This window comes from Lipomyces arxii, assembly GCF_038497795.1.
Source record: "Lipomyces arxii strain Phaff 12-163 unplaced genomic scaffold V1512scaffold_1, whole genome shotgun sequence".
NCBI lineage: Eukaryota > Fungi > Ascomycota > Lipomycetes > Lipomycetales > Lipomycetaceae > Lipomyces > Lipomyces arxii.
The window spans coordinates 1,320,257-1,347,189 of NW_027117700.1; the positions used below are offsets into that span (position 1 = coordinate 1,320,257).

The 26,933-nt window shown below is 47.0% G+C and overlaps 15 protein-coding genes across 15 annotated transcripts; 8 read left to right on the plus strand and 7 right to left on the minus strand.

The window, feature by feature from the left end:
• On the plus strand, window positions 1-4,689 carry V1512DRAFT_257104 (uncharacterized protein). The gene is made up of 3 exons (XM_066915157.1): window positions 1-430; window positions 479-3,725; window positions 3,777-4,689. The coding sequence occupies exons 1-3, from the start codon at window positions 68-70 to the stop codon at window positions 4,385-4,387; spliced, it is 4,221 nt and encodes a 1,406-aa protein (XP_066774550.1). The 5' UTR covers window positions 1-67; the 3' UTR covers window positions 4,388-4,689.
• A 985-nt stretch (window positions 4,690-5,674) lies between these two features.
• V1512DRAFT_257109 (TAP42-like protein) lies at window positions 5,675-7,100 on the plus strand. Its single transcript, XM_066915158.1, has 2 exons — window positions 5,675-6,926; window positions 6,974-7,100. The coding sequence occupies exons 1-2, from the start codon at window positions 5,854-5,856 to the stop codon at window positions 7,005-7,007; spliced, it is 1,107 nt and encodes a 368-aa protein (XP_066774551.1). The 5' UTR covers window positions 5,675-5,853; the 3' UTR covers window positions 7,008-7,100.
• V1512DRAFT_257110 (SGNH hydrolase-type esterase domain-containing protein) lies at window positions 6,900-7,941 on the minus strand. Its single transcript, XM_066915159.1, has one exon. It carries the CDS (start codon window positions 7,847-7,849, stop codon window positions 7,019-7,021), a length of 831 nt encoding a protein of 276 aa, XP_066774552.1. The 5' UTR covers window positions 7,850-7,941; the 3' UTR covers window positions 6,900-7,018.
• On the plus strand, window positions 7,913-9,523 carry V1512DRAFT_219402 (uncharacterized protein). Its single transcript, XM_066913659.1, has 2 exons — window positions 7,913-8,212; window positions 8,262-9,523. Exons 1-2 carry the CDS (start codon window positions 7,946-7,948, stop codon window positions 9,321-9,323), a joined length of 1,329 nt encoding a protein of 442 aa, XP_066774553.1. The 5' UTR covers window positions 7,913-7,945; the 3' UTR covers window positions 9,324-9,523.
• A 1,057-nt stretch (window positions 9,524-10,580) lies between these two features.
• V1512DRAFT_257114 (CybS-domain-containing protein) lies at window positions 10,581-11,237 on the minus strand. The gene is made up of 2 exons (XM_066915160.1): window positions 11,056-11,237; window positions 10,581-10,996 (listed from the first exon to the last, which is right to left on the minus strand). The coding sequence occupies exons 1-2, from the start codon at window positions 11,195-11,197 to the stop codon at window positions 10,623-10,625; spliced, it is 516 nt and encodes a 171-aa protein (XP_066774554.1). The 5' UTR covers window positions 11,198-11,237; the 3' UTR covers window positions 10,581-10,622.
• Window positions 11,238-11,299: 62 nt separating this feature from the next.
• V1512DRAFT_257116 (Metalloenzyme, LuxS/M16 peptidase-like protein) lies at window positions 11,300-13,225 on the plus strand. Its single transcript, XM_066915161.1, has 3 exons — window positions 11,300-11,590; window positions 11,817-12,020; window positions 12,071-13,225. Exons 1-3 carry the CDS (start codon window positions 11,447-11,449, stop codon window positions 13,145-13,147), a joined length of 1,425 nt encoding a protein of 474 aa, XP_066774555.1. The 5' UTR covers window positions 11,300-11,446; the 3' UTR covers window positions 13,148-13,225.
• A 475-nt stretch (window positions 13,226-13,700) lies between these two features.
• On the plus strand, window positions 13,701-16,170 carry V1512DRAFT_200948 (armadillo-type protein; the record flags this gene model as incomplete). Its single annotated transcript, XM_066913210.1, has 2 exons — window positions 13,701-13,790; window positions 13,843-16,170. 2 exons carry the CDS (start codon window positions 13,701-13,703, stop codon window positions 16,168-16,170), a joined length of 2,418 nt encoding a protein of 805 aa, XP_066774556.1.
• On the minus strand, window positions 16,168-18,168 carry V1512DRAFT_284816 (histone acetyltransferases subunit 3-domain-containing protein). The gene is made up of 2 exons (XM_066918031.1): window positions 17,650-18,168; window positions 16,168-17,597 (listed from the first exon to the last, which is right to left on the minus strand). Exons 1-2 carry the CDS (start codon window positions 18,116-18,118, stop codon window positions 16,252-16,254), a joined length of 1,815 nt encoding a protein of 604 aa, XP_066774557.1. The 5' UTR covers window positions 18,119-18,168; the 3' UTR covers window positions 16,168-16,251.
• V1512DRAFT_257121 (mitochondrial 37S ribosomal protein mS35) lies at window positions 18,160-19,281 on the plus strand. Its single transcript, XM_066915162.1, has one exon. It carries the CDS (start codon window positions 18,266-18,268, stop codon window positions 19,217-19,219), a length of 954 nt encoding a protein of 317 aa, XP_066774558.1. The 5' UTR covers window positions 18,160-18,265; the 3' UTR covers window positions 19,220-19,281.
• On the minus strand, window positions 19,254-19,715 carry V1512DRAFT_245267 (protein phosphatase 4 core regulatory subunit R2; the record flags this gene model as incomplete). The annotated part of the gene is made up of 1 exon (XM_066914365.1): window positions 19,254-19,715. The coding sequence occupies one exon, from the start codon at window positions 19,713-19,715 to the stop codon at window positions 19,254-19,256; it is 462 nt and encodes a 153-aa protein (XP_066774559.1).
• Window positions 19,716-19,722: 7 nt separating this feature from the next.
• On the minus strand, window positions 19,723-21,099 carry V1512DRAFT_257124 (uncharacterized protein). Its single transcript, XM_066915163.1, has 3 exons — window positions 20,995-21,099; window positions 20,873-20,948; window positions 19,723-20,823 (listed from the first exon to the last, which is right to left on the minus strand). Exons 1-3 carry the CDS (start codon window positions 21,056-21,058, stop codon window positions 19,833-19,835), a joined length of 1,131 nt encoding a protein of 376 aa, XP_066774560.1. The 5' UTR covers window positions 21,059-21,099; the 3' UTR covers window positions 19,723-19,832.
• Window positions 21,100-21,177: 78 nt separating this feature from the next.
• Window positions 21,178-22,543, plus strand: V1512DRAFT_257125 (uncharacterized protein). The gene is made up of 2 exons (XM_066915164.1): window positions 21,178-21,408; window positions 21,456-22,543. The coding sequence occupies exons 1-2, from the start codon at window positions 21,293-21,295 to the stop codon at window positions 22,498-22,500; spliced, it is 1,161 nt and encodes a 386-aa protein (XP_066774561.1). The 5' UTR covers window positions 21,178-21,292; the 3' UTR covers window positions 22,501-22,543.
• Window positions 22,544-22,582: 39 nt separating this feature from the next.
• Window positions 22,583-23,929, plus strand: V1512DRAFT_257127 (mitochondrial biogenesis AIM24-domain-containing protein). The gene is made up of 3 exons (XM_066915165.1): window positions 22,583-22,796; window positions 22,847-22,965; window positions 23,010-23,929. The coding sequence occupies exons 1-3, from the start codon at window positions 22,619-22,621 to the stop codon at window positions 23,856-23,858; spliced, it is 1,146 nt and encodes a 381-aa protein (XP_066774562.1). The 5' UTR covers window positions 22,583-22,618; the 3' UTR covers window positions 23,859-23,929.
• On the minus strand, window positions 23,847-24,561 carry V1512DRAFT_257131 (ubiquitin-conjugating enzyme/RWD-like protein). Its single transcript, XM_066915166.1, has 3 exons — window positions 24,462-24,561; window positions 24,039-24,413; window positions 23,847-23,993 (listed from the first exon to the last, which is right to left on the minus strand). Exons 1-3 carry the CDS (start codon window positions 24,497-24,499, stop codon window positions 23,930-23,932), a joined length of 477 nt encoding a protein of 158 aa, XP_066774563.1. The 5' UTR covers window positions 24,500-24,561; the 3' UTR covers window positions 23,847-23,929.
• A 36-nt stretch (window positions 24,562-24,597) lies between these two features.
• V1512DRAFT_219432 (Cts1p) lies at window positions 24,598-26,766 on the minus strand. Its single transcript, XM_066913660.1, has 3 exons — window positions 26,172-26,766; window positions 25,107-26,125; window positions 24,598-24,977 (listed from the first exon to the last, which is right to left on the minus strand). Exons 1-3 carry the CDS (start codon window positions 26,451-26,453, stop codon window positions 24,695-24,697), a joined length of 1,584 nt encoding a protein of 527 aa, XP_066774564.1. The 5' UTR covers window positions 26,454-26,766; the 3' UTR covers window positions 24,598-24,694.
• Between the last annotated feature and the right edge of the window lie 167 nt (window positions 26,767-26,933).

Here is a 26,933-nt window from a genome sequence, read left to right on the forward strand (position 1 = left end):
CGGTTTTTTTCAACTTACTCAATTTATTTGCACGTTCTTAGAATCAGCTCAAGTCGAGGATTTGAAGATGGGATCAAATTCAGACTTGGAATTCTGGGCGACAGCGCTTAGAAATCCGACTTTGGCACAACTGCCAACCGACTTTGTTCGGCCCTCGGCGCATTCAGTCGTCGAAGCAAAATATGTTTACGATTTCCCGGCAGAGACAGTAGAGGCTTTGAAAGAATTACAAATTGTTGACGGTGATTTCGAAGAGTCATTTTCAATTTACGCTATTGCGCTGACGGCGTTTGTCGTGCTCGTGTTTAGGTTGACCGGTGAGGAAGATATTGTAGTCGGAGCAGATAGTGCCGACAATAAGCCTGTTGTCATCAGAGCTCCTGTGACCGGTCAATTGCCATTTATTGAGCTCTTGAAAACAGTACATGAGGTGTGTTACTTCTGAGGTATAATATGAGTATTTAGTTGACGGAACCAGCTTGAAAGAGAGGGTGCATCGAGATCAGTTGCTTTTGCAGACCTCATTTCTTATATTCAGGAAAAGGCAAAGGCTACTGAGGTACCTGCTTTATTTAAGCTGTCGTTTTTGCATGCAGGAGAGGAATCTCAGAGACATTTAATTGCTCCGACAGACGGTCTGGAGACCGACATGACAGTTTTCGTGGTTGACAAGGCTCTTGAATTTCATTACAATTCATTCTTGTTCCGGAACGATAGAGTCTCAACAATTGCAGAGCAGCTTTCTCACATAATTCTTCTTGGCTCCGCATCGCCGTCTGTAGGCATTGGAGCTATTCCAATTATTACAGAAAAGCAGAAGGCAGTCTTGCCTGATCCAACCAAAGATCTGAACTGGGGAAACTTCAGAGGAGCAATTCATGACATTTTTTCTGCAAACGCGAGGAAGCATCCAGATCGATTATGCGTTCTTGAAACAAAAAATCCGTTTGACGAAAAAACCGTCGATAGACCGTTTACGTATCGCCAAATTGATGAGGCATCCAACATCCTTGCGCATCATTTGATTGCGGGCGGAATCAAACTGGGCGATGTTGTGACAGTATATGCGTTTCGTGGTGTGGACTTGGTTGTCTCGGTCATGGGTGTTTTGAAAGCTGGTGCAACTTTCTCAGTCATTGACCCGGCTTACCCAGCAGCCCGACAAACAATTTACCTTAATGTTGCACAACCGAAAGGTTTAATTGTTTTGAAAAAAGCTGGCACTTTAGCTCCATTGGTGCGCAGGTACATTGAAGATGAGTTGAGCTTACTGGTGGACATTCCCGAACTTGAAATCTTAAGCAATGGCTTGTTGGTTGGAGGACAAGTAGCCGGAGTGGATATTTTGGCAAATCAAGTAGAGCTTAAGGCCAAGCCTACTGGTGTGATTGTTGGTCCGGACAGTACGCCCACTTTGTCGTTTACTTCAGGTAGTGAAGGTATCCCCAAAGGTGTCCGCGGTCGTCACTTCTCGCTCACATACTACTTCCCCTGGATGGCTGAGACATTTGGCTTATCGAGTAAAGATAAATTCACAATGTTGAGTGGTATTGCGCACGATCCTATTCAGCGGGATATTTTCACACCGCTGTTCTTAGGCGCGCATTTACTAGTACCAACTGCCGACGACATTGGAACACCAGGCCGATTAGCTGAGTGGATGGCCGATAACGGGGCTACAGTAACACATTTGACCCCTGCTATGGGTCAGCTGTTGTCTGCGCAGGCCACTGCCGCTATTCCATCTCTGCATCATGCTTTTTTTGTGGGCGATATCTTGACGAAGCGTGATTGTCTCCGGCTGCAAGCTCTTGCGAAGAATGTGTTCATTGTCAACATGTACGGCACCACTGAAACCCAACGAGCCGTCTCATATTTTGAAGTTGCCTCGAACGCTAAAGACCCAACTTTCATGCGATCGCAGAAAGATGTTATTGTTGCCGGTAAGGGTATGCTGGACGTGCAGTTAGTTGTTGTCAATCGTCATGACCGGCAACAAACTTGTGGTATTGGCGAGGTTGGTGAGATTTACGTCCGTGCTGGAGGTCTTGCTGAAGGTTACCTTCGTTTACCAGATTTGACGGCAGAGAAATTTGTTAATTCGTGGTTTGTTCCCGAAGGCACTTGGAAGAACGAAGGCGGCGATGAGCCGTGGCGCGAATTTTGGCAAGGACCGCGGGATCGGCTGTATCGGACTGGTGATTTAGGTCGGTACACTCCGGACGGCAACGTCGAGTGCAGTGGCCGTGCGGACGATCAAGTCAAAATCCGCGGTTTCCGTATCGAGCTGGGTGAAATTGATACACACTTGTCACAACATCCGTTCGTGCGTGAAAATGTGACTTTGGTTAAACGTGATAAGGATGAGGAGCCTACACTGGTGTCATATGTCATACCAAACCAAAATGGTGAACTTGATGATATGCTTTCCGGCCACGAGAGCGTCGAGGAAGAAAAAGATGTGATAGTGAAGGGGCTGGTCAAGTACAGACGATTGATTCGAGATATCAGGGATTATTTGAAGACCAAGCTTCCTTCATATGCGGTGCCTACTGTTATTGTCCCCCTACCAAGGATGCCATTGAACCCTAATGGCAAAGTTGATAAACCGGCGCTTCCATTTCCAGATACTGCTCAGCTAGCCGCTGTCTCCAGGAGGACTAATGCCACCAATGGAACTGCAGAGTCTGAGTTCACACCTGTTGAAGCCGCAATCCGTGATGTATGGCTTGACGTTTTGCCTCAGCGTCCAGCCTCGCTTTCTCCAAGTGACTCATTTTTTGACGTTGGCGGACACTCGATTCTGGCTACTCGTATGATCTTTGAAGTCCGCAAGAAGTTTGTGGTCGACTTACCATTGGGATTCATTTACAGTCATCCTTCAATAGCCGAACTCGCAGCTGAGATTGCGAAAATTAACAAAGAGGCAGATAGTGCTTTAGAGCCATCGAATGGCGTCACCGCACCGGTGTCATCCGATGCCGACAGTGAGTACAGCGCCGACGCGAAGGCCGTTTGCAATGAAATACTTGCAAAGTCGTTTAAGCCTGTAACCACCCCGTTCAAGGCTGGCAGCAAAGTCACTGTATTCTTGACTGGTGCGACTGGATTTTTGGGATCGTATTTGGTTAGAGACATTTTATCGTCGCATTCGAAATTGGACGCTAATTTGATTTTGCACGTCCGTGCAGCGGACGCCGATGCTGGATTTAAACGATTCAAGAGCAGTGCAGTTGCGTATGGTGTCTGGGACGACTCGTATAAATCTAAAATCAGCATTGTAACTGGATCGCTTGAAGAGGAGCGACTGGGAATTGATCCCGAAACCTGGGCAGAACTGGCGGAAACAGTTGATGTGATCGTTCACAACGGCGCACAAGTTCACTGGGTTTATCCCTATGCTAAATTGCGTGGACCTAACGTTTTGGGTACTGCTTACGCAATGTCGCTCGCTAGCATTGGCAAGCCCAAAGCATTCTCGTTTGTATCGTCGACCTCAGCATTGGACAACGACTACTACGTTAAACTTTCGGACTCATTGACATCCAAAGGTGGTGCTGGAATTTTGGAACAGGACGACTTAAACGGTTCAAAGTTTGGCCTCGGAAACGGGTACGGACAAAGCAAATGGGCTGCAGAGTATGTAGTCCGAGAGGCTGGCAACAGAAGTCTGACAGGTGCCATTATTCGACCTGGTTATGTGACTGGAGAATCGGAGAGCGGAAGTAAGTCAATTTCAGTTGTTATTATTTGCCCAAAATGTCTAACGAATCTAGTCACAAATACCGATGATTTTATCGTCCGTATGATCAAGGGCTGTACACAGCTCGGTTTGACGCCCGATATTTACAACACAGTTAACATGGTTCCTGTCGATCATGTTGCACGCGTTGTTGTCGCATCTTCGTTGTTTGCACCTCAAACACCTGCACTCCGAGTTGTTCAAGTTACTGGTCATCCCCGGCTACGGTTTAACGAGTTTCTGAGTACTTTGAAAACATACGGCTATGCAGTCAAAAAGGTTGACTACGTCCCATGGCGAGTCGCGCTAGAGCGATTCGTGGTTGAAGACGCTCGTGACAATGCTTTGTATCCGCTACTTCATTTTGTGCTTGACAATCTCCCACAGTCAACAAAAGCGCCTGAACTCGACGACCGGAACGCGGTCGAGGCGCTCAAATACGACAGCGCTGAGTTTACAAGCCAGGATGTTAGCGCTGGTGCTGGAGTGACGGAGCAAATCATGGGTGTGTACTTGGCATATCTAGTGAAAGTTGGCTTTTTGAATCAGCCGTCTGAATCGGGATCGAAGAAGCTGCCGGCAGTAACGCTTGAGAAGAGCATGTTGGATGCGCTTGCAAATGTCGGAGGTCGTGGAGGCGCATAAAATTTTTGCATATAGACCGTAATTAATAAAAGCATCTGTTTTTGAGTGTTCCTGTCTGTTAGCCTCGATTATCTGTTGGCCGTGGAACCGTCTAATGATATTTATATAAAGCTTGAGAGTGAACGATTGGTGAAGGGGTCAATTAGAACTACAGTAAATACTATGAATATAGGACTAGCCTAACCAAAGTAGTTATCGTAACTCCTTCTTTATCAAAACAACTCTTAATGGGAAAAACTCACAGTCTCTACTAGTTAGTTGAATTAATTTGAAATAAAAGTATGAAATTGTGCTAGTTCGAACAGTAGTAAAGTAGCTCTTGGGATTGTTGGCCCATTATAACCAGTAGCTCTCAAAATACTCACTGTTAGTATTATGGGCCATCATGGGAGGCACGCGGTGCGCAACGCAACTAAAATTCAGATTGACTCTAATTTAGGGGTTAGGGCACTAAATTTGCACTCTTTGAGTCTATAAAGTCCGTCCAGAGCGAGTTTGTCGAAGAAAATGATAGCGGCCTTAGTAGTCTGCATAATTGCACCATTATAGTGATTAGCTTTTAAATTACTTAGTTATCAATATTCTGGGACCGCTGCAACATAATTCGCGGGCGAAAATCGCAAGAAAAAAACAGAAATTTCCTTTCTAATCAGAGATTGTCGTCAATTTTAAGGGGTAGGGTTTGAGTACCTGGCTTTTACGCTTCGCCTAATTTACAGCCAAACTGTGTAGTCTGGTCTGGAGTGACCAGTACGTGCTATGGACATTATTGAACTTACTAATTTGTTCGAGAATTAGCACGAGTCTTTCGCATTGATATTGCGAAATGTTTGCATAGCTCATATTTCTTTTTTCCTCTTTTTGAACCTACTGATTCATTCTGATATCGTGAGATTGTATACTTGACTGTCTGTTATAATCACTTTACTAGTTTGCTGGCTGTGGATTCATTAATGGAACACAATACATAGTGAAATATTTATTAGAATTTGTAGTATGTAGAAGCGCGCAAACTTGCAGTCTGGTCATGAGAATGGTTCCTAGGTTTAGACCTGTGCTGAGAGTGGTTGAGATCAGTCAGAAAGAGGTGTAACTCATTTAGTACTTACCAAAGCAGTCAAAGGAGAGTAGAAAGTAAAGATTAGTAAACTTGAACGACGATAAAACACACAAATAACTTTTAAAGCATTGCGTCTGAAATGAATAAGTTGGAATTCCGGTTTACGTTGGCTACTAACCCTAAATAACCCTGCTCTAATGTTAACCTTCATGATTAAAAGTTTACAGAGTCTACAAAATATAAATCAAATCAAATAATATTTTGTTTGCAAGATTGAGTCCTTTAACTTAACGTATATATCATTTGTACTAAAAACGTTTTCTGAGAGAAGTCAAGCCTGTTGGGAGTTCAGTCAAATGAATTGAACGACTCAATCGTGTCAATCATATTCACGTCTCAATTCGTAATGACTTCTGAACGAACACTTCGACAAGAATTCGACTACGCTCTTTCGTTATATGCCAAGTTATTTTCCAGTTCGTCTCTCGGCAGTCCCGACTCAAAAGATTACAGCAACGCCAAATCCGAGCATTACCAATCGACGCTGACCGAGGCCGTGAAAGCATTCGAGTCTGCAAAGACCAAGTCTGAGCATTTGTCACTGTTCAGTGTGAACGAATCGGTTGAAGATGTGGCGACGAACGACCTGCCTTTTTTGAACGTGGATTACCATCTCGCGACACTGACAGATAAGATCTACACGGCATCGTTGACAGAGCGACGGCCATTAGCACTGAAATCGAAAGAGTTGTATTTATCATTTTTAGCGCTATGTGACTCGTACGGGTTACTGCCTGCTGATCAATCTAAGTTTCTTCATGAGATCCTGCGGGCCGGTGTAGAAACACCGTCGTTCACGCAGGTGTTTGCGAAAGGATACAGTGATCCAGGCGCACAGCGACAGGCCAAGATTGTGAAATTTAAGAGGGAGAAAGCTCTTGAGAAACGGATAGCGGAGTTAAAAGCACGGAGTTCGGGTGAAGACGATGACCGAGATGAAGACGTCACACGGGAAATGTACCTTAAGCAGGTATCGCTGTTTGTTGACCGCACATATGATGCACTACAGGGTCTCGACTCAGAGCTTGAGATTTTGAAATTTGCAGCGTCGGCGCCGAAATCACCAGAGCCTGCGCCTGAGCCGGAGTCGAAAGAAGACGGGTATTCTGAACGCGTCGACATGCCGAAGAACAACGCGATTTTGACACCAGATGGTAAGGTGAACCGGCCGTTCATGATTGTGTCGTCGAGAGAACAAATCAGGCGAAACGTTTTCAGACCAGACTACGAATTGCCGACGATGACTGTTGAAGAATATCTGGACGAAGAAATGAAGCGAGGGAATATTATTTCAGGCGGAGGACCGCAGTCTGAGGAGCCTGTCGAGAAAAATGAGGATAATGAGGATAATGACGAAGAAGCGGATAGAGAGACTATGAGATTACGGCAATGGGATGAGTTTACCGAAGCTAACCCAAGGTACGATTTTTTATTGTTACAATAAGTCATTAAACTAACAAAACCAGGGGATCGGGAAATACAGGCATGAATTTAGGATGATGTACATAATTCTAAGATTTAACTCTTAAGCTATCTGCTTTATCTTGCCAATTCGGTTCTAGTCTTGGTAAATTTTCCGGATTTACAGATGGCCAGTTCATAATTGTAGTTCTGATTAGATCGAACAGGGCGTTGTACCCGCGTCCGTTCAAGTGCAATCCTTCTAATGTAAACTGGCCGATTTTCAGATTCGCGTCATTGATTGGTTCGACATCAGGACCAGCGGCAGAAATCATGGCAGAATATAAATCTGCAGATCTGACACTGTCGGAAGGGTAGTTGGTCGCCAAAGCGATGAACGCGTCCGCGTAAATTTTAGTTTGTTCCTGCGTCCGGTCGTGACCTTTGGTTCGCATTGTCGAGGTCTCCAGTTTTGTTTTACTGATTGGCGCCGGGTTTACTAATAAAATATGTGCGGACGGAAAATTGTGAAGGATGTCGTCGATATAACTTGTTGCTGTTGACTTGAACGCGTCGAGAGCCACATGGTGTGGTTCCCATAGACAAGAATCATTTGTTCCAAGCCAGAGAATAAATAAAAACGCGGCATTGTCTGTTCTTACGAGTTCGGTGATTGTACGCGTGAGCTGGGTTTGCATCCATTTAGACGAGTACCCTGAAAGACCACGGTTAAGCACGTCTGCGCGTCTAGAGTAGAGTTGAGCAAGAGCGGCAGGAAAGCAGAAATCCAGAGTCGTGTTCCATGAGCCCTCGAACTGTGAATCTCCAAATAAAATTATTTTCTTGTAACTGTTTGTCATTGAATGCGGTTTTGTAAAATATTTTATATTATAAAGAGCAATTGCGACCAAGAGCAGGAATATAGATAGTGTTGTCCTCATTTACAATTAGTGACAACAGTGAAATTAGTGGGTTTGCCCTGGTTGGAATTAGTGACTACTGCACGTGGCGCCATCACTGTTTTACTGAATTTAGTGATGCACCCAGCCATGTATTTAGTTAACTCAACACGAGTTCGCAGCCTCATCATCACTAAAACCTCACTGTTTTCCCACTTTCCCTCAACTGTTTTCACTTTTCGTCCCTACCTAACCTACCTCCTACCTAATATTTTCAAACTAACGACGCGTCAACTCCACCATTTCATAATTTATGACACCACTATTTTATTTTTTAATCATCAACAATTAGAGTCTGTCAACAAAATGGCAGAACTTGACCATCTTAAAATGAAAAAAGATGCGGTAATCTACACAAGTTTTGTTTTGTTTCATTAAATACTGACTAAACCAGCTGGTCGCAGCGCTGACCCAGCTCTCAAACGCAGCCCAGGACGCGTCTCGCGCGTGCATCGATTTCTACGCAGCAGCCTCGATTCCTGGCAACGCACCAACGTTCGTGCTTCCGACCGCGGCAGCTGCGCTCTTGCCAGCAGCAACTGTTCCCGTCGCGGCCGCGTCCGCACCTGCAGTCTTGCCGGTCGCAAATGACGCGCCTGTCCCACCGGCACCAAAACCTGAACATAATAAACGTGCACAAAAGGCTAAAGCTGTAGCAGAAAAGTCTGCAGAGTCTGCACTGGGTGTCGAGCCAACATCGAAGAAACCAGCAAAGGATAAGAAGGCAAAGGCAAATTCGACAGCAGCATTAGCGGCAGATAATCTTTCGACAGAGCAGCATACAGAAGAGCCTACTGATACAGAAACTCCTGCAGAGACCACAGAAGAAGGTGGCAAAAAGAAACGCCAATCGAAGCGTGTGATTGACCCAGATGCACCTCGTCGACCTCAAACAGTTTACTTTGCATTTGCGAATGAGACTCGTAAACAGATCAGGGAAGAACATCAAGCGCGAGGAGTCGAGGCATCAAACGTTGAGATTATTCGTGAAGTCGCTGAGCGATGGAAGAACATGACTGAGGCAGACAAGGAGCCTTGGAAGGTAGTCTATGCGGAACAAATTAAGAAATACGACGAGGAGAAGGCAGCTTATAATTTGGAGAAAGGCATTGTTGAACCAGAACCTACCAAGAAGAAGCAGAAAGTGGCAGCACCTGTATCAGTAGTCTCTAAACCTCCAGCGACTCCATCTGCCACGCCGTTATCTATCCCAACTACTGAGACTCCTGGATCAGCAACTGAAAAGAGTGTTCACACCCCAGAGAGTACGGCTAAACCACCGAGAAAGCGCAAAAAATCGGCAGTGGTGGATCTTTCGACTGTCGCAGAAGAAAAAGCTTTTACAACGAAGGCAGACGCAGAACCAAAGGAAAAAGAAAAGCGCAAAAAAAAGCATAAATCTGAGATCAATGCTTCACAGGTTCCGTCGTCGCAAGCTGGAGAAGAGAATCTCTAGCCACGCTCGGGCTGTATCATTTGTTGAGAGTGTTTGTTATATGAGAACTGTACTTCTAGGTGTAATTTTTAATTAAGCGTATTTGGGTTTTACAGTCAGAGTTAACGAGAAAAAATAGAATGGGTCTTTTGAAGAATAATCGGTATCGGGTTCACTATTGCTAGTGATCGTGAATTGCACTGCAATCGAAACTAGCTTGCGCCGTTTGACACTAGACGACTGGGCAAGGGCTGAGAGTGCCAGAGGCGCGTCTTCGAACCCCAACCCAAGACTCTCGCTTTCAGCGTAGAAATGACCACACAATCGAGAGCCCCGACAAATTAAGCACCGGGAACCCGAAGGAAACCCTAAGTCCCTATAGTCGATCTTTGACCCGTCCGCCCAAACCCTCAAAGGAAATTCAAAGCGGACGCCCACTGATTAGCGCCATCGTCCCATCCGCTCTTATGGCACAAATGCACCAAAAAGCAGGACATTTCTGCTGACGGCGCAAACGCTTCCGCGTTAGGCCTTCACTAATACACAGGCACTTACGTAATATCACTATTACATAAGCCAGCTCAGCGGAATTAAGGTTGACACATGTGCACAGTAGGGTCCTGTTTCGGTCAAGCTGCAGTCTTGGAATGCTCTTGCTAGTAACGTACAACCCTACCGTCCGCGTCCGGGAGAGAGTGGACTCACCCATTCAGCGGACGCACCCTAGCGTCAGGCACATGTATGCTGTTCAACAGCTTCCAAGGCTCCGGCATAAAGGGCACGTGACATGGCCACTATTACTGCACCGAATTTCCCACCCGCATATAAAGAAAGTTTCACGCAGTACGTCCATAACCCTAGGGTTAAGCAACTGCAACATCGTTAGAACGATGATTCTTCTATGAGCCATCCCAACTTAATTTCGACTGTAGCGGGTAATCACGATCAAACAAAAGACCACTGTGCCAAAAGCACACTCCCATCTTTAAAGTTTAGTGGTTTATTATCATCTAAAAAATAAAACGTTACAGGTTCGATCCTCTTCACAGTTACTAATTTAATTAATTGTTTGAATTGCATTTTTATCATATAATACTGGTCGGAAAATGATCTGCGCAGTATCATTCTGTATAAAAGATCAGTATTATAGAAATTTCACCAAAAATAAACGTAAAGCTATAATGGAGTTACCTTCTTCCGACAGGATCCGATCTGCCCCGCATTCTCTCCGGTCTACTCCTACAAAAAATACTACGACTGCTACTACAAAGCGAAACAAAATATTGATTTCTGTTTTTATTTGGTCTTGTAATACTTTACTTACGCGGTCCAGGCCTTAATAATGGTACCGGTCAATCCGACATCTTCGGTCTCGAGCTTGTAAAATCCATATCCGGTCACAACGGATCCTCCGAGCAACAACCACATACAAAAATCATGGACCTTTCCAAACTCGCGCTTAGGAATGTAGTCAATAATGCAGGACTGAAAACCAATATAGCAGTGCAGCAATGTAGCTGTAGAGAAGACAGCATCCAGCACGGGCGAGAGAGCGGTGCCGGTGGTGAAGGGAGCAATGACCAGAGGCACGAGGCCGATAGAGATTAGTCTCTCAAAAGTCCAATGGTAAGATCCATGAACCTTGTCTGGTGGTGGAACTTTGACTGCATCATTGACGGTTCCAACGATTCCACCTATTCATTATGTTATTAGACGCTTGAATACTAAATTAAATCAGACATGTACTACTTACCAGGCGGTTGTGCGATCAAAGGAGGAATTCCAAGATGTCGGACCGCGACAGTTGCAGGAGCAATTGAGGCTCTAAAAGCATTAAGCCCGACCGTAGGTCTAGCAAGTGAATATCTAAGAGTACTAGCTATGCGGGCCGACATGATTGTATATAAGAACTGTGTTAATGCTCGAGTCTGTCTTTTCTCGAGATGGAGATGGGAAATATTGTTTACCCGGCCTCCATTGGCACATGTAATTCTTACTGTGCGCTGAATCTCGAGTTCGCTGATTGGTCGAACGCGACCGGTCTCGCAAATGCTACGCCCAACCACTGAATAGACTCACCGTACTTAATTATCGTCATACTCTTTAATCCTCACAAAAACACTCTTTTCTAGCTGCTTAACGAAATGACAGTCCCTGCAGCTCTCTTGCGCTCGGTTGCAACTCGTGCCGCTATTAAGCGTCTTCCGGCTCGTCGTTTAATCCGTTCGATCGGCACCTCAACCGCTGGCTCAACTACTCAGTATACTACCTTGAAAAACGGTCTTACTGTATGTATTTTCAATCATCACATATTATCAACGCCAAAAATCCAATTGCAAAGTATTCAATCAATCAGGTAATCAATTCAATTGTTGGGGTCATAAAGAAGAAAGAAAAAATTTGAGCTGAGCAACGGAATGAAGAATTCAATTGGAAATAATGTTTTTCTCTTTGATTTGATTGTTTACTTATTGGTCAATGGATTTTCTTTTTTCCATTTGCTGAACAGTTTAGGTTGCTACTGAGGAGTCTCCCTACGCACAAACCGCTACTGTCGGTGTCTGGATCGACGCAGGTTCGCGGGCCGAGACTGAGGCCAATAACGGAACTGCTCACTTCCTTGAACATTTGGCCTTTAAGGGTACGAACAAGCGAACTCAAACTGAGTTGGAACAGGAAATTGAGAATCTTGGTGCTCACCTTAATGCGTACACTTCTGTATGTATTGAGATTTTGTACAAGAGGTGGGAGTGCTGACCATTGTTAAGCGTGAAAACACAGTTTACTACGCAAAGGCATTTAAGGACGATGTCCCAAAGACAGTTGAAATTTTGTCCGACATTCTTCAGAACTCCAAGCTTGCTCCCGGATCGATTGAGCGTGAACGAGATGTCATTCTCCGAGAGTCAGAGGAGGTTGAGAAGCAGTATGAGGAAGTTGTGTTCGACCATCTCCATGCTGTCGCTTTCCAAGGCCAAGCTCTCGGACGCACAATTCTTGGACCCAAGGAAAACATTCTTAGCATCACCCGTGACGACTTGACATCGTATATTGGCAGCAACTACAAGGCTGACCGTATGGTTCTTGTTGGCACTGGCGCTGTCAACCACGATGCTCTCGTGTCGTTAGCCGAGAAGGAGTTCGGGTCTCTGTCTTCATCTGACGAGGCTCTTATGCTCGGTAGCCCGCGTACTGCCAAGCCACAGTTCGTTGGCTCTGAGGTTCGCATTCGTGATGATACCCTTCCATTTGCCCACATCGCCATCGCGTTCGAGGGTGTGTCATGGTCAGACCCTGACTATTATACCGCTCTTGTCGCACAGGCTGTCGTTGGCAACTGGGACCGTACTCTTGGAAATGGTTCGTTCCTTGGATCAAAGCTGACATACGATGTTGCTGAGAACCACCTCGCCAACTCATTCATGTCGTTTTCCACCTCATACTCCGACACCGGTCTCTGGGGCATCTACCTCATTACACAGAACCTGACCGCAATTGACGATCTAACATACGTTGTGTTCAAGGAATGGCGTCGGCTGTCGACCTCCGTGACTGAGACTGAGGTCGAGCGAGCAAAGGCTCAGCTCAAGGCTTCGCTCTTGCTCTCGCTCGATGGCACCACCGCCGTCGCTGAGGACATTGGACGCCAGCTGGTGACCACCGGTCTCCGTGTGCCTACTTCGCAGATTGAGTCTATTGTCGATGCAATCAGCGTCAAGGATGTCCAGGCTTTTGCCCAGAAGTTTTTATGGGACAAGGACATTGCTGTGTGTGCTCTTGGCTCGATTGAGGGATTGTACGACTACAACCGGTTGAGAAACCAGACTGCCTCTTTACGTTGGTAGTTGCATCAATGCGTGAACGTCTATATTATATATGCATTTTTACGCGCAAAAAAAGTAAATAAATAGTATAGAAAATTACTTCAAGTATGTAAGGAAAAAGTAAATAGTACAATACCCATGATTACAAGTGCGTGCGATCGAACATCCATCGCGCTCCACGAGCAGTTTGCGCACACACACTCTCCTTCATCAACTTCGATCTTTCTTTATTTACCCACACAATCACGATCATTAGGTAATTGCGATGGTTAAAGAAGATTCAGAAATGCAAAATGCAGACGCTCCTGCACCGACTGAAGCTGAATCGTCGGCTACAGCCACGGCCAAAAAGCCAGACGACAAGGGCAAAGACAAGGATAAAGCTGAGGAAGAGCTTTCCGAAGAAGATCAGCAGCTCAAATCTGAACTAGAGATGCTGGTCGAGCGATTGGAGGTTTGCTTCCGTTCGTTATGATTGAATCACTCCGTTAACAGCATAAAGGAACCAAATACTGAACTGTATAGACCTGCGCTTGAATCGTTAAAGAACTTTATCAGAACCTCGACTTCATCTATGACTGCCGTTCCAAAGCCACTAAAGTTTTTACGTCCGTATTACAGTGACTTGACAGCGTTGTATGATACTTGGCCAGAGGATCTAAAGGTGTGTTCAATGTTGCTAATCGTGGATCGAATCATGACTAACGCCAGATCAGAGTGCTCTTGCTGACGTGTTGTCAGTTTTGGGCATGACCTATTCTGACACAAGCAAGCGGGAATCACTTCACTACAGATTACTCTCACCCAGCACTGATCTCGGAAGTTGGGGGCACGAATATGTCCGTCACCTGGCACTTGAGATTGGTGATGAACACGGCGCCCGAGTGGCCAAAGAAGAAACATACGACGATTTGATGGAGCTTGCGTTGCAGATTGTGCCGTTTTTCCTCAAGCATAACGCTGAGGCTGACGCGGTCGATTTGTTGCTCGAGATGGAAGCCATTGAGAAGTTGCCGCCGTTTGTCGACAAGGAGACTTATTCGCGGGTGTGCTTATACATGGTCAGTTGCGTGACATTGTTGGCTCCGCCAGACGATATGGCGTTCTTGCGAACAGCGTTTAAGATTTACTTATCGCAAGAGCAACTCACACATGCCATGGCTATTGCAATCAGACTCGATGATCATGACGCCATCAAGGCTGTGTTTAGCGCAACAGACGACGTTCTTATGCACAAGCAGCTTGCTTTCATTCTTGCCCGACAGCAAATCTGGCTCGACCTTGAGAACGATGAAGTTCAAGAATGTTTGTCAAACTCGCGACTGTCGGAGTACTTTTTGTTTTTGGCAAAGGAGCTCAACATTCTTGAGCCAAAGGTGCCGGAAGACATCTACAAGAGTCATCTCGAGCATTCTCGTGGTGGTCCTGAGTCTGGACAAGTTGACTCTGCGCGACAGAACCTTGCATCTAGTTTTGTCAACTCGTTCATCAATGCCGGATTTGGCAAGGACAAATTGCTGATTGTGGACGACGAAAGCACGTCCTGGGTTTATAAAACCAAGGGTTCAGGCATGCTTTCGGCGACTGCGGGAATTGCACAGATTTTGCTGTGGAATGTCGAGCAAGGCCTGCAAGATCTAGACAAGTTTATGTACTCGTCGGAGGAATACATTAAAGCTGGTTCGCTGCTGGGAATTGGTATTGTCAATACCGGAGTGCACGAAGAGTCCGATCCTGCGATTGCGCTGTTGTCGGAGTATGTTGAGAACGTCAGTGTCCCGCTGCGGATATCTGCAATCATTGGTCTTGGCCTGTCGTACGCGGGATCACAAAATCAAGAGGTTTACAATCTTTTGCAGCCACTTGTCGCAGACTCGTCGCTGAGCATGCAGATTTCATCGATCGCTGCTTTATCGCTTGGACTCGTTTTTGTAGGATCGTGCAACGCTGATCTGACCGAGACAATCTTGCAGACTATGATGGAACGTGAGGATTCGCAGTTGTCGCACAAATGGGCACGGTTTATGTCGTTGGGTCTTGGGTTGTTATACATGGGCAAGCAGGATGCTGCAGAGGTGATTCTCGAGACGCTGAAGGCAATTGAGCATCCGATTGGTCGCAACACTACTGTGCTGGTTGACATTTGCTCGTTTGCCGGAACTGGAAATGTGCTGAAGATCCAGAGCTTACTGCACCTGTGCAGTGATCGTGCCGATCCCGAAAGCGAGGGCGAGGAAAACAAAAGCGATGATTTGTATCAAGGGTACGCTGTTCTTGGACTTGCCATCATTGCGATGGGTGAGGATATTGGATCCGAGATGGTGTTGCAACAGTTTGGACACTTGATGCATTATGGCGAGGGTCCAATACGGCGGGCTGTTCCGCTTGCGATGGGACTGCTTTCTGCGTCGAACCCGCAGATGAAGGTGTTTGACACATTGTCGCGGTACTCGCACGACAGCGATATCGATGTCGCGATCAATGCCATTTTCTCGATGGGACTTGTCGGCGCCGGCACCAACAACGCGCGTCTTGCGCAGCTTCTGCGGCAATTGGCGAGCTACTACTCAAAGGAGGCCAGCAGTCTGTTCATGGTCCGGATCGCGCAGGGCTTGCTGCATTTAGGCAAGGGCACCATGACATTAAGTCCGTTTCACACGGACAGGCAGATTTTGTCGTCCACGTCGCTGGCCGGGTTACTTGCTGTACTTGTGAGCTTAATTGATACGCCCGGGTTTGTGCTCGAGAATTCGCATTACTTGCTGTATTACCTGACGCCAGCGATCCACCCACGGTTCCTAATCACACTTGACGAAGATCTGAAGCCGATTCAGGTCAACGTCCGAGTGGGACAGGCAGTCGAGACTGTTGGACTTGCGGGGCGACCGAAGACCATCACCGGATGGGTAACAAACAGCACGCCGGTCCTGCTCGGGTACGGTGACCGTGCCGAGTTGGAAGACGACGAGTACGTTGCACTTGCGAGCACGTTGGAAGGGCTAGTTATTTTAAGGAAGAACGCGAACAAGGCGGAGGAAGAATGATCTGTAATTAGTCATGTAAAAATCAAATATTACAAGATATGCTATTAGACTAAAGAGAATAGGTATATATTACAAGCTTAGTCAGCCGACTTGGTCGGATATGTTAGGCCCCGACTGCGGATTGTATTGTTTGGAGTTGTCTGCGCTGTCAAAAATTGCCGTCTTAGGCACGCGTTTCATGACTTCAGGCGGTGGAAAGACCGGCCCGATTTTTTCGATCCAGCGTTTCCGTTTATCGAGCAGAGCTTTGATTCCCTCGCCCAAGTCCGCGGTTCGGGTCGCGAGCGCGGTCGTTGACAGCGGCGTTGCGTTGACAGGGCGTTTCTTTTTGTTTTTAATTGTGCGTGTGCGTTTCATGTACGCCTGGTCGACCTGTTTGTCCAGGTCCTCGAGGATCTGGGTGTACTCCGCGTACGCCATGTGTTCGTGTACGACTTTCTCAATCTTTGCTTTCCTGACCGCGTTGGTCGCGCTGATAGACTTGAGCCTGGTTTGCAAAGCTCTGAGCTCGGCACAAATTTCGTCGTCCTCGCGGGCGGACCAGTCCGGCTCGTCGTCGTCGGCAAAGATCCCGACATATTTAAACTCGCGCCGCAGTCTGTCCTCGAGCGTGTTGTAGTCCGCTTTGACCGAGACCACGCGCCAGCCCTGCTGCTCTGCGAACGCGGACGAGGAAGATAGGACTTGGGGCGCGTCAGGCTCGGCGTCTTGTGGGGTCGGTGTTGGCGCTGTCGAAGGTATGATTATGTCGTCGGCTTCATCCTTGAGCAGAGCGGATAAGATTCGTGACGCGAGTGGACCGCATGAAATGTCTTCCGTCTCGAGCATGTATTCTGACATCTGGTCTGACGACCCTCGTGGCGCGACAGACGGGTACGTGTCCTGACGTGCAGGTGCCGGGGACCCAAACGAATGTGGTCGGTCCTCGTCTGCCCAGACGTCTTGGTAGTTTGGCCCAAGCGGGGGGATCAGGTATGGTGTCAGGGTGTCTTGTTTTTCGTTCAAGAACGACAAATCCTCTTCGACGAACGGACGAAAGTACGGCTCAATGAAAGCCTGGAAAGTAGAGAACTGGACCTGGTTTGCTGGCTTGGCGCGGGAGAAATCCTCGTCCGGAATGTCACCAGGGAGTAAGCTCGAAAGGTCTTTGGTCGGGTACGATGCGACGCCAAGTTTTTTCTTCATGTCGTCCTCGCCAGTGGTTGGGATCTGGTTGTCGGCCGCGTCGTCCATGAATGCGAGTGCGGCGGACGGAATCGTCTGTACGCTGACGTACTCGGAACCCGGGTTCTTGACCCGCTTGTCTGCGGTCTCGGAGTGGGCGGCGGGCTCGAGAGCCGTGCTCGTGGTCTCCGGCTCTGGTGATACGCGATCTGGCGGAGGTGACTGCTGTATTGGGGATGATCGTTTTTGCTCTTGTTTGATTTCTGGAAACGTTTAGTAAAGTAACGTAGTAGTAATCGCTAACATAAAACAAACCTTGATGATCATCAATTTCGTCAGCCTTTCGCTTTAACGAAACTTCATTCACACTGTCAGAAGCGACAGGATCAGTTTCAGTAAGTTCAAAAGCAGTTTCGGTGGGCTTGTGAGTCTCGGCCTTTGCAGCCTCGTCAGCTTCAGCTTCAGCTTCATGGACCCTGAGCAGCACTTTCGCGCTCTGGCTCTCTAAACTTCTCAGGACTCGTTGCAATCTGAGTATTCTCGCATTCACAGTAGCCGAAAACACATTTAAATCAGCTTGTAAACCTGCCAAACTAGAGCCAGACACATTCCGGCCCGGTTCTGGCGATCCAGACGAGTTAGAGAAAGGAATTAAATTATGGGTCGTGATGAAATCATCATATGCAGCAACGTCAACGTCTGCGGGTTCAGGATGAGAACTTCGTAATTTGCCTTTGCCCTTTCCTTTCCCTTTTCCTTTATATTTCCCACCAACTGAGCTCATCCTTCGTGTGTGTGCGTGTGTTCTTTATGATGTAAGTGCATGAAAATAGTAAGACACCGTGGGGAAGAAACACCTAACCCTATATATCTAAAAATCTTTAAAATGTTCGGAAAGTCAGAACCTCATCAAGCCAATTAAAGACAGAGAATGACAAGCGTTTGCAGAAGGGGACTGACAAGAAGTGCGACGGTTTTACCGGTTGTAACCCGGTCGTTTTCCACATCTGTTTACGTTCGAGCAGACCAGAATGAGAAAAGCGAGTTTGAGTACGTTCCGAAGACTAAAAACTTCAACAAGTATTTCAGAGAAAAGTACAACATTCGGAGTGTTCCTGTTGGAGTCAACACTAAAATGGACTACATTGTCTCGCCCGAGATTACTGATGAGCAAGTTGCGGCCGTGATTGAGCAGGAACAAGAGGAGGAAGACCGGCAACTGGGTCAGTTGACTGTTGACGGTGCGCTTGGACAAGAATTTCAATTTGACGAGCTGTCTCCGTTGGCGCATCGCAAGATTGAGAATCATCGGGTTAAGAGAATGTATAATCGAGTGGCGGCGTGGGAAATGCCTGGATTGAGAGACGTTGCGACAGAGTTTGTGCCCCGAGACAAGAAGACTGAAGTGTTCAAGTTTCGGTACACCAGTTTCTTAGGACAGACACATAAAGCGGAGTCGAAAGTTGTTGTTGAAGCGAATGTGGATGAAATCAAGAGTACATATTTTGGACAAGATCAAGATTCAGACAAGAGACTACACAAGTTCAAAGTAATTGCAGGTCAAAGATACAATCCGACGACAAACAAGTTCAAGATGAGCTCAGAAAACTTCCCGAATTCTGTTCAGAATAAGAAGTATTTAGTCGACACGCTTAAGCGGTTACTTTCAGAGTCTAAAGACATATCATCCGAGGACTTTGCAGACATTCCGCTTGATACTCGACACATCAAGAAGAAGAAGCAATTCATGGCGTTTCCTCATGAGTGGAAACGGCCACAAGATTCGTCTTATTTCAGACCGTCAAAGGCATCAAGCCAGAGATTTGTCAATGAGAAACTCATTCAAGAACAAGACAGGATCGCAGAGTTCTTTGCCAGCAAATAGTTATCCATTTTATTGTACATGTATAGATCATTATCTAATCTGCCATTTCTGTATCTCCATTGGCATCTGTCTTCGTATTCGTATTCTCTTCGGTTCTGTCATTCACTTCAATCTCATCAATTGCCCATGGAATAGGACTTAATACAACACCGCCTTCCGCTGTCGAGTGGTTGTCAAACGCCCGTGCAAACTCGCCAACTCCACTCTCAACCCCGATAATCCGCTCAACCGCTCGTAAAAATTTGGTTCGGTCTTTGTAATATCTGTTTGGCTCTTTGACCAGTTCAGCTAGTCGCTGGATCGTAAATGGCGGATCTGAAGTGAAGCTGTCGACCGCACGTCCCAAATCGTTAACCCATGCCTGGTCTTCTTCGGTCTCGTCTGCGCTGAACGCTGTTCGTGAGATTTCTTTTAATTTTGTAATTAAAAACAATCGAAACTCAGGCCAGTCTAATCCGCTAATAGCGCCTGTCGACGCGACCTCGTTCAGGAGCATTTCGTGTGATGTTTACAAAAGCACATGACTGCCAATGTCCAAATGGACGTGCGGCTCACTTTACTTCCTTCTTTACTTTAAATAGATGTCTAGATGTCTTCTTTGCTAACTACAAAATTAATGCGTAATGTGAATAAACTCTCTCTCACGTCTGCGCTCGGCAATAGAGTTAGGCGCAACGTCCTGGAACAAATTTTGGCGATAATGCTTGACGTACTGTCCAACGTAGTCGGCAACCTTGTCAGGCTTGATGCCAAGGTCTTTAAATGTAAGCGCATGACGGTCAACTTTTTGGTCAATTCCCTGACGCTCGACCTCATCAGCGCATCCGACATGCCACCACAGCAGCTTGTTAAGCAAGTCCGAAACAGAAGCGTACAGCTTCTTGGGAACGTTATGGTAGTTGTACTTCATCATGGCCTCAAACTCGCAGTACCGACGGATTTGCATCGGTGTGACCTCGTCGGGTCCGTAGAGCTCGTAAGTCTTGCCAGCAGTTGAGTCGTCGAACGCCATCTTGTGAAGCGCAGTCGCGACGTCGTACACGTGAACAGGGCGCATAAGGCGCTGGTCGTTGTTGATGACATATGTCGGCCAGTTGGTGATTTTCTTCACGACCTTGTCTTCCCAGCCAATCATAGGTGCCGGTCTAACAATTGTCGAGTTCGGTATGATCGATCTGACAACCTGTTCAGCCTCGTACTTTGTTCTGTAAAATTCTGACGTCGAGTCTGGTGATGCATCATGAGAGGACACTTGCACGAATCTGTCGACGCCGTACTTGGCAGCAGCCTCAGCAATCCGACGACTGCCCTCAACATTGACGTCGTGGAAACTAAACAGCTTTGTAGGATAATCCCTGCCGATGAGATTGTAAACAATATCCGAGTTCTTGACTGATTCTTCAATACTCTCGAGATTACGAAGATCAAACTCGATAAAGTTGACCACACCAAGATCGCCAGTAACTTTAAGAAACCGCTTGTTCATTTCTTCTCTAAATGGGACCATCACAACTGTGCCTTGACGAGCCAGTTTCGAGACCAAGTATCTACCCAGGAACCCATTTGCGCCAAACACGGTCGCCACTCTCCCTGTACGCGATGACCTGAAAACATAAGTACGCCGTCCATTACGCACTCTAACGCATTGCTTACCTTCCGCCAGGACCACTTGAGATGATTGGCTTGCCTGAGAGAGTGATTGCGAGGTCATGAACACCACGAGATGTGACTGGATATATGAATAAGGCAATTTATATAAAACGGAAAAAACATACTGTTCTGAGCCTGTAAAGGCACATGAACACCAACTCGAACGCGGACTTGGTGCAGGAAGATCATGACTTCTGTTTTGTGCGAATTGGACTGCGAAATGAAAGAACTGGACTTTTGAACGACGAGTTTGAATTTGGTGTTGATGATTGGCTGTGAAGCCCGTCACGAGATGTTATGAGTGACACCAATGGCATATATCACGTGAATAGTTGAGTGACACTATGGCGTCGACTCGAAGCATCTACTCACACTCGCTCTACATACAACGAACACACACTACAGATCATATACACAGTAAAAATGGCAGAAATGGACATCGACCATGACATCCCGACAATTCTGTCAACACTGAGAAATGAAGCAGCAGCTGAACTAGTCGGAGAGTTCTATACGATGGAAGATCTATGGGAACGAAGGTCAGTATATACGTCTTATGTTCAAGCAGTATAAGCTGACGTTGCAGACTATGGCATCAACTCACACTGGTCTTAGTCCAATTCTTTGACAACCCATTAAGTTTACCGCTTAGATCACGTGTGTATAGCCAGTTCGTAAACTCGTTCGAGTCTAAGATCAACAAACTCAACCTGGTCTCGATCGCGTTGTCGACCGCGGCCACGTTTGAAGACAAAAAGGAGGCATTGGAGTTTATGAGCGCGGTCGCGACAAAAGTCGACACTCCGGAAACAAAGGATGCGTTTGTGTACGCAAAGATAGAGTGTGCGAGGGTCAAACTCCAACTTGGTGACGTTGATTATGCCAGATCAGTTATGGATGACGCTACTGTATTGCTTGATCAGTTTGACACGGTTGATTCTGTCATTAACGCTGCGTTTTACTCTGTCAATGCCGACTATTTCAAGGCTAAAGCAGACTTTGCGGCGTATTATCGCAACTCGCTCAGATTTCTAGCATGCATCAACATTTCGAGTCTGCCAATTGCATCTCAGCGTGAGCGAGCGTATGATTTATCAATCGCTGCTTTGTTGGGAGACACGATCTACAATTTTGGCGAGCTTCTTTTGCATCCAGTTCTTGAAAGTCTGATCGGGACAGAGTACGAATGGTTAAGGACGCTATTATTTGCATTGACTGCAGGCGACATTGCCAAGTTTAACAACCTTGTGCCCCAGTTTGTCACACTGCCGATTTTGGCCGGCGCACAGGACTTTCTGCGCGAAAAGATCTGCTTGATGGCCTTAATCGAAGCCGTGTTTCGGCGCCCTGTGTCTGACCGAACATTGAGTTTCCGGACTATCGCGACAGAAACTCAAATCACAAACGAGGAAGTTGAGCATTTGGTCATGAAGGCGCTCAGTCTTGGACTAATCCAGGGATCGATCGATCAGGTCAGTGAACGGGTTACAATCACGTGGTTGCAGCCTCGGATCATGACGACCGGACAGATCGAAAGCATGAGACTCCGATTGGAAAATTGGTATACTTCAGTTGGACAGCTCGAGACTTGGATGGAAAGTGCTGGTAAAGAAGTGTGGGCTGCTTCGTAGGATGTTATATAATTAAAATAGAGTAACCCTGAATAACCCTGAATAACCCTGATGCCCCGTGCCTCGAGCCTACAACGAGTCGGGATTCACCTATCCCAAAGTCGAACTTCACGAAACCATGTTTGCCTTCAATTGGTGCCAGTCGCGGCGGTGTTTAATAGGCACGTCCAAGATGCGGCCGTCACGGAGTGTCCACATTGCTCAGTCTCCGACTGCGTCAATCCCACTCTCGATGGACGTGTCCGACCTCGTGAAATCGGTGCCTGAAATCAGCGGCGACGGTCCGTTCCCTAAAAGTAAGCGCTTTCTCAATGTTTGCAAACTTATCGTGACTGACAAAGTAAAGCGCCGAAATTTGAAGTCCTTGGAAGTTCGGCCAGTCTACTCAATATCGCGTTGCCGGCATCAGCGACTTTGTTCACCCGACGAGGAACTCTGGTTGGAATCAATGGCCAGCTTGAGAACGTGAGTAGAAGATATAAAGATTTAGACTGTGCTAAATTAAAAAGGCTACTTCGACTCTTTCAATCTTGAGTCCTACTGTACGAGCTTTAGTAGGAATTCCATTCATGTACCAAAAACTGACATCCACGACCCCACTGACCGCACTCGTAAGTTCAAAAAGCAGGTCAGTCCATACCACCTTTGCAGTCGTGTCACTCGACGGCCGGGTGGACTGGGTAATTGCGCAGCGAAACGGGTTGTTAGCGTGGGCAGGCTCGACTCTGACGGTCAAGCCGAAACTGATGCCGAATTTGAGTCTGTCGCGGTGGGGCAACACCACGCTGTCTGGCCGGGGAGAGGTCGCGCTGGTGGGCAAAGGACAAATCTACCAGCTGACGTTGCAGGATGAAGGTGAGGAGTTTGCAGTTCACCCGGCGAACGTGCTGGCATACGCTTCAAACCTACCCGCATCGGCCCCCTTGCCATACCGAATTCGGCATTTGAAGTTCAGATTACAAGTTCCAGACGTGCTCAAACGACTGATCCCAACAGTCACCTCGACCACACCGACGACACAGTTTCTGTCGCGATCATGGTTCAACATCAAGACCACGTTCACGAGATTTGTGTATGGCAATGACATGTTGTTGAAGTTCAAAGGTCCAACTACAATTTTAATCCAGTCACGGGCCTCGCGTCTGTCTGACTTGATTCCTGCGTCTGAAATGATGGAACTCGCAAGACTCGAGCCTGTGCCTGCCATGCCTGCCGTCGCGGTGCCTGAAGCCGAGGCCAAAATCGAGAACGTCAGGGAAGGAAACGCTTCCAATGGTGGACATCTCAAGATAGCCAGCGTCAAGCAGGGCAAGGTTGTGTTTAAGTCTGTCGACTCGTTTAAAGAGTTTGTAGTATAATTAGTTGTAGTATATAAAAATTTAGCATAGTCTACAAATAGACAATACAGACACAAATCTATTCAGTCCTATTATGATACAGCATATTCTTTCGATTGTTGGCGTACTTTTCTTTCATATAATGCTCTATCACGTCTAGATCATTAGTATTCTCCATCCACTATCCAAACATATACATACTTATACGCATTGAACGCCTCAGCTTGAGCAGGAGAATCAGGATTCGGATCATTTAATAAGTCTTGAATGCCCAACAAAATCTGCTTAATCGTAATCGCCGGTTTCCAACCCTGCTCCTCGTTCAGAATGCTAAGACAGACCGTGCCAGACGGATACACGTTCGGATGCCAGAAATTTGGGGCAAACTTGCATTTTGGTGGTTTCGTCGGATACTCGTCAGGAAAATGCAATGTCACTGTGTATAATCCTCCAGCCCAGATCGTGTTCGCCTTGCCGGGGATCCCGACAGACCAGTTGAGCAAGTCCAGGCCTCCGTCTGGTGCTTTATTTGGTTTGGCGTAGAATCCAAACGGGTGGTCTTTTCGCCATTGTTTTCTGTCTCGTTAAACCGAGTTCATCGCGTAAATAATTCACTACACTCACCGTTCTTCTTGCAGGCGATTCAAACAGAGTGAAGTCATTTAAATGTAAACGAGTAAAACTTGCTCTGTTCAGCTCAACCCGTCATCACGTTGGATTAGGGTTACACGTCCAGCAGGGTTTGAAGTTCTACGCGTTCTCTTCATTAAGCAAGTATATTAAACATTTTAGCATAAATCATCTCTCGTTAATCATAAATCATGTAATCGTATCGTTTCGTGAAGTATATACCGGTATCAAAATGTACTCCTTCGTTTATGATGACCGTGGCTATGCCGCCTCTTGAAAGATCGCTTGACCTTCTCGGTCACGTTCCGTCTGACAACCGCGCTCGTAGGGCCAAATATCCTTGCGACATCGTCTTCAGTATCGCACGTGACAACAGAATACGCCGCGTTCGGCAGCGCAACACAGATCGTGCCCGCCGGACACGCAAACGTTACCCACTTACTGTCGTCGCATTTGGCAAACATGCCTTCGACGCATGCGACCGCGCCAACAGTGCAGCTATCGCTCTGTCTGAGGGTCGTGTACTGCAAGTTGTTGCATTTCGCTAATGCAACATCAGCCAGCCCGGCACAGTCGTCCGCGTCGTCTGTCGCGTAGATATTAGGTGCGATCGTTGATTCGGGAGGGTCGGGACCAAACGAGGAGCTGCTGGTAAGCATAGTCGCTGTGACGTAGACAGTCGCTGTCGCTGTTGCGGTTGCAACGTGCTTCATGACTACCGTCGTTGATGTGGCTCCGAATGCATTCACACTGGATTCTATAACCGATGTGGGCTCAATCACCGAAGTAGGCTCCATCACTGAAGTAGGCTCCATCACTGAAGTAGGCTCAATCATCGTCGGCTCAATCGCTGTAGTAAACTCGACGGCAGACGACGCAGGCCCAATAGTAGGCACCATATACAACCCCTGTCCTATTGCTGAAATAGACGAAACCTGAACAACATCGACTGTAGAAGAAGTCGGAATACTCTGACTGGTCTTACTGGGCTGGAACGTGTCAAGTCCGCCGAGCATGTCCTTGACGCCGTCCACAAACGCGAGCCCACTAGCCACGTTCAGGAACGCCTGGCTCGCGTCCCAGATCATGATTCCGCCCAACGCAGACTTGTCTTCAATCCCGCCCATCAAAGCTTCGAGGTCAGACGGCGCAACGTACCCAGAACCGGCAGCTGAACTGCTGCCAGGCACGCCGACAAACAATTTCACGTCCTTGTTGTGCGCGGTCGATTGCACCCAGCCTTGCCAGTCGGTCCCGTAGTTGAACTGAGACGGGTTATTGACACCACAGTAGTTGTTGTAGAACTGTACAAAAACGAAATCAAACCACGCATTGTCAAGCGCATTCCCAATACTGGCGTCAGGAAACGGGCACTGAGGAGCAGCAGAAATGTAGTACTCTCCCCCGCCGTAAAGTGTCCGCAGCTGGGTCACAAACGCAGCATACCCAACTGAATTGCCGTTTTCAATGTCAAGATCAAACCCGTCAATCACCGCGTCACCAAACGGCCTCGTATCGCTCGTGCCGGCCCCGAAAGTGTCCCACACTGTGTTCGCAAACTCTGTCGCCTGATCGTCGGACGTGAATCCGTACGATCCTGCTGCACCACCGAGCGACAACAGTACTTTCTTGCCTGCAGCCTGACACGTCTTAATATCCTCCCTATACCGTCAACTAGTTTTCCCCTTTTCATTCACGCATTACGCACCCAATTTGATCACATTTCAGCAATGTCTTGCCTGGAAACGTTTCGTAGCACGCGTTTGCAAAGTTAACATCCGGCAACCCATCCGCCGCAAAAAAAGTCATGAGGAACGAAAGCACGACAATATCGACCGACTTGCTGTTGCAGTAGTAGGCCAACGACTCTTGCGAGCCCGCAGATGCTTGACCCCAGTACACCACAACGTTATCCGATGCACCAGAGTCATACGCTTGAGTGATTGCGGCCACACAGAGCAAAAGCAAAACAGAGAGCATACGCATGGCGAGTGGTGATGAAGATCGTGTAAACGAAACATTGACGAAAACAGGATTTTACCACAGTTATCAAGCAGCAAAATAATTGTAACAGGAACAGGCACAGGGATGACACACAGTAACAGGGGCCAATTAGTCGAAACTCTACATCGGCCGAAACTCACGGGGTTCGTGATGTGATGGGCAGTAGTAGTAAGGGGTCGCCGCATTCCAGTCAAGAACTGACGCGTAGCGCGTGGGGCGTGACGCGTGGCTGTGCCTGATTTTGCGTGCATTGTAAAGTCAATCTTAATTTTAACATGTTTAATTAGCATTAATCATATTAAAATAGAAAAAATAGAAGAACTAAAGCCAACTCACATTTTTAATGAGAAACTAAAAAAAGGGGACAATAGAGTTTTACACTTCTGCAAGGAACATCCGCATCTTTAAACCTTAAACTGTTATTTTAAGCACACCGGTTTGACTTGAGTAATGGCTTGATTT